Source organism: Meleagris gallopavo, chromosome 3 (assembly GCF_000146605.3).
Source record: "Meleagris gallopavo isolate NT-WF06-2002-E0010 breed Aviagen turkey brand Nicholas breeding stock chromosome 3, Turkey_5.1, whole genome shotgun sequence".
NCBI classification, from domain to species: Eukaryota; Metazoa; Chordata; class Aves; order Galliformes; family Phasianidae; genus Meleagris; species Meleagris gallopavo.
Genome location: NC_015013.2, coordinates 13,890,751 through 13,899,727, shown reverse-complemented (window position 1 = coordinate 13,899,727; position 8,977 = coordinate 13,890,751). Strand labels below are relative to the sequence as shown.

The 8,977-nt window shown below is 40.6% G+C and overlaps 1 protein-coding gene across 1 annotated transcript in view; it reads right to left on the bottom strand.

Annotated features, from left to right (window-relative positions):
* The window catches only part of KDSR (3-ketodihydrosphingosine reductase), a 24,357-nt gene that overhangs the window by 11,597 nt on the left and 3,783 nt on the right, over positions 1-8,977 (bottom strand). The window contains exons 2-3 of the mRNA XM_010708465.2: positions 3,554-3,643; positions 3,077-3,133 (exon numbers count right to left, since the gene is read on the bottom strand). Of these exons, the coding sequence (XP_010706767.1) occupies positions 3,077-3,133; positions 3,554-3,643 (147 nt within the window). The remainder of the gene's footprint in view (positions 1-3,076; positions 3,134-3,553; positions 3,644-8,977) is intronic.

Below are 8,977 nucleotides of genomic sequence, written 5' to 3'. Positions count from 1 at the left end.
AAAAAAAAAGAGACAGCAACATCTTAAGTTTTGTCGCAGCTGGAAGTTAGGTATTGATTTTCTTTAAAAGTGATTACATTTAGCAACATGATCTCAGAACCTAAGTTTTGAAGCACCTTCCAGTCAACTTCCAGCCAAAGGAGGACTGACTTTGGGGTATCACCAACTGTAAGATCACTGCCAACTCCAGCTTGGCCAGGGATTTACAAAGAGACTATCCTCTCTGCTAAACAATCAGCAAAGTTCAGGGGCAACTCAGCCTCTTGAAATGAGAAGCAATCACATACCATAATAAAAGTAGAGACTCCTATATTCTCATCCTGATTTCTATGCCTTACTTTACTTTGTTCAATTCATCTAAATTCATTTCAGGTGAAATAAAGTCATCACCAGTTTCTAACGAGTGCCATCAGGGTCACTTGTCATAAAGCATGCCAACAAAAATGAAGAAAAGCTTACCAAAGTGTAACTAACTGCTTTGGCAGCTAGTCATTTGTCAGTTTTGCCTCTGGTCAGACTGCAACACTTCCCAGCTACATAAACAGAATCTGCTTGCCGTTCCTGTGCAGCAGGTTGGCTATTCCTGCCTTCCAGCACTGTGCATAGCTGGACGTCGGAGTAAACTTGTGGTGCAAGTTATTGGTTGGCCAGCAAGCATCTCTCCTCAGGGCATTTTTAGATTTTAGAAATATTTATCTTTACCATAAGTTTGAGAACAAAAATAACAGCTCATTTACTATCTGCATGCCTTCACAAGATCAGCAAGGTTAAAGAAAAAATTAAAAAAAAATCACAGTTCCATATGAAAATTGGACATTGGGCCACAGATCAGTTAATCATACTGTGAACACTATACTCAGGAACTACCAAAGCTTTTATTGGCTACCAGCACATTATACAATTCATCTTTTTGCTTCTATTATTGTATTTCCTTTCTGCTACATTAAGTTGATTACCTCCAGTCCAGAGCGTGCACTGTGAATGTGGTCCTAATAAACAGATTATGCTGCCAGGAAGTCTAATATCCTCATTCCAGTTCCTCGTCTTTTGTTCTAGTAGAGCACTGCCTGATCATTCCTGAAGCATTTATTTCTCAATAAAAGTTTAATTCCACTCCCAGCAAAATCACTAGGAATATTCCATACTAGGAAAGGGATTTTTAAAACTTTCAAAAAAATTAATGGGCAAGTATTTCATTCCACTGCACACCTTTATTTGTAAAGGCTGCACTGTCAGCATTCTAAATAAATCACATATAAATGTCTTTCAGAGAAAACATGCCAAATCAAACACCTAAAGGTATGTAGACACCACAATCCTGGTTCTCAATGCAACTTAGTTTTACATATACATACGTGAGCAGAATGCATACAGCATATAATCAGGTAAAAACTGGTATTTCCTCTGGATTTTTGCTCCCTCGCTTGACATCTTGCAAATGTAACAGCCTCTGTGGTCTGCCAATCTATCCCAGACAACTCCATGCTTTCAGCAATCTTCTTGTACAGCCTCTGTCTGTTCAGCTGCCCTCATTTGTCAGCTTCTTATCAGCTGCTCCAGACACCCTGCTTTTTCTATTCGTGTTCTTTGAATTTAGAACAGACAGTCTTCCCTGTGACAATGACTACAACTCAACAATAGGTACACGAGGGCACTCCCACTACAGCCAGATGAAGTATGGACAAGTCTAAATTTGCTAGTGCTAAAACAATCCTGTTTAGCCCACACTGAAGCTTGTTCAGTCTTGAACTTAGTGAAATTTTAACTGAAACTCTTGAGGGTGTACCTAGTACTCTTCTTAAGAAAATAAAAATGTAAGCCCTCATCTGTCTAGCTTGGACAGATTTTTAACAAGAGCATTTTGACAGTGTTTGACAAAATTCATCATCAACCCTGGGAAAAGACTAGATCATAGAACCATAGAATGGCTGGGTTGAAAAAGACTACAATGATCATCTAGTTTCAGCCCTCTGCTATGTGCATTGTTGCCAATCAAGCAGCTAAAGGAAAACTGTTACCGGGATTGATTTGTTTTAAAAGGGGACAAAATGTTGCTCCTCCTCACCTCACATGACTTAATATTACAAGATAAATTTTATCTGAGTAAGGCAACATGCACAGAAAGATCAGCTTGAGCCATTTGACAGGAACGAGAGAAGACAGAATCTTACTGAGTTTGCTTGATACCTTCATTTATCTAGTACTAGTACTAGCATTATTGCTTCCCAATATTCATCTTCCTCCGTTGCTTCTTTTTCAAGAGAATATGCAACTTCCTAATTTACCAGACTACAGAAGTGATTTACTGCATCCAATAGACTCCAAATTCCTTATCACAAACAAATTGCTTGCATTTGTAACAATGAAAGTAAGAACCAATTTCTGGAACACAAGAAAGAGGAAATCAAAGATGCAGTGGTCTCAACGCTGTTTCCCCTTTCCTTTGGATTATGAGTATCAAGAAAAAAAAAAAGTAAGTATTTCATCTTGAAGTTGTGTTTTTTGAACACAGAAAGCTGCCCTATTTTAACAGCTGGTAGCCCAGCAAGCATTAATGCACTAAAACAGTGCATTAAGCGTGAGTACACTGTTTATTCACCAAAGTACCTTCAGTGTTTAGAAACCTCAGTGCTTTGCCAGGAGAAAGCAATACACAGCACAACATAGGGAACAAAATCTGAAAATAAGAACCTAAATTCATTCCCCATTACGATTGCTGCATTTATGATCTCTCAAGGAGAGACTTGAAAAAAGTAGGTTATTCTCTTCAATCTTGAACAATGCAAACATTTATCAAGTGACAGCAAATTGCAGCTATCAAAAAAATTCTATTACACCTACAGCTGAAGATACCAATCTTTTTCTCTGAGAAAAAAAAAAGTTAGTGTACTAAACCAGGCAACATCAAATGTAGCAGAGTTTGGAACACCACACGTAGACAGATTGGAATTTTTTGAATTCAAGTGAGGCCTCACCTATTTTTAATCAAACAGCTTGGTTTTAAAAACCAGACTACTAAAGCTATGTTGAAGTGACTATCTTGAAACACAACAGTTACAGGTAGCAGTGATCTTACCTGCTTGTCATTAACAGAGTACTTTTCTATTTCCTTCTTTGTCTGTAACAGCTTGTTCTGAAATGGATAATAAGAACAGCTAAAGCACCTCAGTTATGAGAACATATTAGTCTTCAGTATTTTAAGAAGCCCTAGAAACATTCTCTAAAAAAAAAAAAAAAAAAACATTATCATCAGCTAATGATAACACTTTCCTGTGTTCATCTTAGAGATTTATGAATATACAATCAAAACATCAACTCCATGTGATAGCAATGGAAGAGTTTTAATGCAAGCTTATCACAAATCCTATGTTAGGATACACTTCTTAAAAAGGCAGCCATCTCTACTCTGAAAATACATAACATTTAAATTATTAGGACCACCTTAAAGCATACAGTGAAAAAAAAAAAGAGTAATTATCAATTCCCAAATTACTCCTCAACCATACCAATTTCATTAATATAGTGTAGCCAGCAAAAATACAAATATGCTTACCTCATCTCTTGCAATCAGTGTTATGAAAGCACCTTGCTTATAACATTCAATAGCAATACATTTTCCAATTCCACTGGAGCCTCCAGTTACCTAGAAGTTATTTGAAAGTCAGTTAGTCCATTATTCTCATCCCTACCCCTATACCATAAAAAAATCAAATCAAAACTCTAAAAGTGTACCGAGATTCAAATATTATCCAGTGAAGTATGAATACACAAGATATACAGAAGTCAGTGTACTTACTGAGTATGAATGAAAAAACAAAATCTCACTACCCTGTCAGGCAACTCTTTCTGTCCCAAATATCAGCTTTACCTTGGTGGTATTTTTTCATGTTTCTCTAAGTTTCTCACTTAGACCCACTCTCACTTGCCTTCGATTAACTTATTTCTAAAGTACACTAATAGTTATAAGTTTGAAATCACTATTAAGAATGCAATTACATACTGCCCCTCCAAAAATTCATAAAGCGAACAATCATAGCTAGTCTGCCAAAAACATCATGTAAACAAATACAATTTAAAGTTATCTTCTTTTTTATTAAATAAACATCCTTAATTTGACAGCTGACCCGCTGTAGAGCACGTCTCACAGTTCATATCTGGATACTGAACTGCCTGTGCCATCCCTCAATGCCTTTCTGTGGGGATCCCAGTTCTAAGCCCTCGTAAGCCTTTCCTTCTTCCTCTAAAACATAATTCTCAGTGTTAAAGTCACCTTAACACCCCCTCACTGCCCTCCAGAAAAATCTATTTGTGAACTCCATTTAAAACAAAACATAGATGGTGACCCAACTGCTCTTCTTGACAAAAATAAATGTCAGTGTCTTCCTGATATTGACTTTCAGGTGATTTGTTCATTTAAACCCAGCGTCTGCACATGCCTTCGGTCCTTAAATACGCACAGTTGTATTTGCCTTGTATGGCAAAATTTGTTGAATCTTCTCCTAAGAGCATATCACTGAAAAAATACTGGAATGCTTTACTGATGAAGTGAGTTCTGAAATACAGGCTTAAATATTTTAAAAAGAGATTCATATTCCTCTGAAAGTTGTTATTTCTGTTCTTTATCAAGACTTCTTCAGAGAAAGTAAGGTATCACCTCTATCTCAACTATGAGAAATGGAATGCGCTGAGCCAATCAGTGGAAGAGCAAAGGCTCCCAGTCTCATCTGCACATGCCTCAGTTTGGTTTTCAGACTTACTACCTTCAAAATTCTTTCATATTCCTAGAGGCAGTAAAGTCAAAAGAGTTAGAAGTATGCTCCCATGAGTCACCAAACTCTTCTTTCTTATGAGTGTTTCATCACAAAACCTTCAAAGAAAACAGCTCAGTACACAATGGTGATCATTTAACTTCAGAAAACTTATTTTAACATAGTCCACAGTTTTTGTCTAGTTTGTCTCCTGTAATGGGTCAAGAATAATTTCAGCTTAAGCAGAACTTCATAGACTTCCTCTATGAGAGAAAGTCACTTCAAATCAGCTTCTAATTGACTCTTCACTACACTAACCTTTGTGGGTGACTTCAAGATGCTTGTTCTGTTCTGGAGATCATAGAATGGCCTGGGTTGAAAAGGACCACAATGATCATGTCGTTTCAACCCCCTGCTATGTGCAGGGTCACCAACCACCAGACCAGGCTGCCCAGAGCCACATCCAGCCTGGCCTTGAATGCCTCCAGGGGATGGGGCATCCACAGCCTCCTTGGGCAACCTGTTCCAGTGCTTCACCACCCTCTGAGTGAAGAGCTTCCTCCTGCATTCTGAATAAAGGATGACTGCTTTCTAAGCAAATTAAGTCTGTAAGAATGAGTGTTAATGTTTGGGGACTCCAGCAGAATCCCAGCATCATTTAATTCTTCACAATAGAAGAGTTGAATTTTTAGTTATTCCCAGAGCATCTTTCAAGAGTCCAATACGTCTCTAGAAGGATTAAGAGATTCAGTGTGATGTATTCAGGCAAACCTCAGTTCCATAGATGAGCTTTCACAGATTTTCAGCAGCAGCTGGTACGTCAACACAGGAACTAAGGAACGAATGTGGAAGATTGCTCCAATTCTCACTTTTGGCACAGCGCTGAGGCACAGATGACTGCTACCTGTTCAAATTGCTAAGTGTCATGAACTGGTCAACTACACCAGTGTTTGAGGAATTCTTTGATGGTGAAGGTACTGGCATAAAGCCTTTGGCTTGTCAGACAACACTAACGTTCACTTCGGAAAGACGGGGTCTGAAGTTGAGCAAGAAAGGGAAATTTTTATTTGCATTCATACCCAAGAATGCTGGATAGGGCTCATGTCAGGTAGGTCAGTGACAAAAGGCAGAATCAGTTAGCTGGGAACTTCAGCGCTTAGGTGGAAGGCTGTTACTAATATGTTGGAGGTTGTTACTAACACGCACCATGAGGTGCAACGTAACAGTAAGGAAACAGAACAACTCAACGATCAATGAGTAAGTGCAATTCCAAATCACCACAACTATCATCAGAAGCAATCAAAATGAAGACCTGATGCTCTTTCCAGCAGGCCTTGTTAGCTTTCACTTAGCAGCAGCACAGGATGCAAGCTGGCTTCATGCTTCTAGATGGTGCTCTCACAGCAAGTATTTAGTTCCACTGGAACAGAACATCCCTGTAACCTGCTCCGATTGGCTGGTGTGCCAGACAGGACTCCAAATGATCTCTTGCTGAACCTCTTGATTCACGCAAGCCACAGGTCACAGTGCCCCCAATGCAAGAGCTACAAAGCTGAGACACAGAGATGGGTCAACTCCTGGAACACCCAGAACCTGCTGTCGTTATCTGATGGGCTCTGCACAGAAATGCTGAAACTACTCCTAGTCCTGAGATGACCCTTACACCTTTACCTAGGGCATGCTAAACTAAGCATGAAGCTCAACTAAGTCCAAGTTAAAGGCTCTGCTCAAACTGAAAGAAAGACCATCACAAGGAGCAAACATCCTTTCATTCCTGCCATAGTTAGCCCACAAAAGTAAATATACATATAAAAGCATTTTGTTTTACTAAATAAGCAAAACCTGATGCTCGAATCAACCTGATAGCTGCAAAGTCCTTTCTATTTAACAGTGCCCTCTGAGGTTACCAAAACACACAGCAGATATGGAACAGGAAAACACCCCCACAAGATGAAATCAGTAATTCGGAGTTCTGCGGAGTTCCATTCCTCTCTAGGTAGAAGAGATTCCTGTGGTCACGATTCCTCTCTAAAGCACACCTTATGTCACACAGCAAGCACTTCCATCGCACAAGTGACTCCAGGAGAGGACAAGAGGGAAAAAAAAACAACAACAAAAAACAACCACACATTTTCTGCCTCAGATTTCTGTTCTCATACCTCGAACACCTAGCTGTATTACCCATTACAACTGTTAGGAGCACAGAGAAATAGCTTCTACAAATGATTGAATGTGGAAAAAATGCTGATTTGAGAATTCAACAAGTAACTGCTAGGAAATAATATACACAATAGTCCAAACACATCCAATGACCTTCTTTAAGAAATACTACAGGTATCCTCTTGCATACGCAAAGGAGGAATTAGATATACAAATCACATTAACAGATTTTGACCTCTTCTCTGAAAACACTTCAAGAAAGTCTTTGAACAGTGCTACAGTCCTGAATATTTTCACAAAATCCAGTAGCAGAGAACACTCACTCCCATTATACGATGCAAGAATTCACCTTGCACATGTGATGTGTAAAGCCTCCATGAACAGTTGCTAATTTACAGAACTATCATCTAATATTTTTTCTTACACAATTCACCCAAGCATTTGAAATCCAAACATGCAAGTTTAACAGCATCAGGGTCATTAGCAGCACCTATATATCCAAAAATTAAAATTCTGAAACAACTGCTCCATATTTCAGTTGTTTGCATGAATGTTTTCAGAGCATAACTGAAGCCACAGTCAAAAAAGTTCTTCTGCCAGCAGCAATGCCACTAAAGCTCATCATCCACAGATTTGTAAGATTGTCAATGGTTCGCACAAAACCATGACAAAGGTTATGCCAATAAATACCTACAGCCTTTTCTTATATTGGTATATCAATACAGTTAACCCTCCATAGGGTGGTGAAGCACTGGAACAGGTTGCCCCAGGAGGTTGTGGATGCCCCATCCCCTGGAGGCATTCAAGGCCAGGCTGGATGTGGCTCTGGGCAGCCTGGTCTGGTGGCTGGCGACCCTGCACATAGCAGGGGGGTTGAAATTGAGATCATTGAGATCCTTTTGAACCCAGGCCATTCTACAGTCCTATGAATAGTCATATTCAGCTTACATATGTCAAATTCTTGTGCCAGCTTACATGGCTAATATAATTAGCAGTAGCTGCTGTGAGGGAAGGTTTCTCCAATGAGATTATTCTTTGTTGTTTTCTGTGTGAGCCAAGTGAAGTGGTTCTTTGAAAACAGAAGAAAAAGCAGAGTAGCTTTGGAAAAAGAGTAATGACATAAAGAAAAGACAACACTTGGAATAATCAGATTAAAACAAAGAAGTGAACAATATTCTGGAATGAAACACACCGAACACTTTATTGTTTACTATTCTACTTTCATGTGAGCATTGCAGAAGACCCTTACCCTGTTTCACCTTGTTTTTTCGCAATACAGAAGGATTCCTGCTTAGCAAGAGTTACTGCTGTGGGAAGAGACTCAAAGAAAGAGCCTTCACTCACAGTCTAATATCTCATGATGCTGTTAAGCCAGTTACAGTACCCAGCAATACCCACTGCACCAAGTAACTCGGGAATACTGCCGCAACTTGGACAGCTCCAAGCAGGGACAGCTCTACCTGCAAGGAGCAGTCTTAAAACAAACAGGCAGACAAAAAAGCAAACAAAAAACAAGGCACTGCAGGAGCTCAAAAAAAAAACCCAAAAGCAGAGCAGCTGTCAATCCCCTCGCACCTCAAAGGTCTAACTTCTGCATTACCCCCCAGTCCTGCTGTAAGGAGAGCAATCCGCAAGCAGACTGAACAAGCAAACAGCGCAGCTCCTCTACACGGAGCAAACCCGGGCTAACTACAGCTAAGTCCCGCCATCCGACGGAAGGACCACCGCTGTCCCGACTCGCTCTCACACACCCACGTTCCGCACCCGCAGGCCCCCGGCTGTCGCTCCCCAACCCGCAGCCGTCCAGCTTTCGGCGGTACGCTCCTGTGGAACTGTTTAAACGCTACATTTGCCCGGATAAACCCCCCCTCAAAGGCTCGCTCCTACCACGCTGATTACAGACGAGCAAAACGTTGCTCGTGGACACGGATACCCGCGCTGCGTGCCGTCTGACGGCTTTCCTTCGAGTCAGCCCGCCTGTTTCCTCGCCCCGGGTCTCCTTTCGGCCCGTGCCTTCCCCCTCCCGCGGAGGGCCGCGCTCCAGCACCCCGACAGACGCAGCCGGGCCT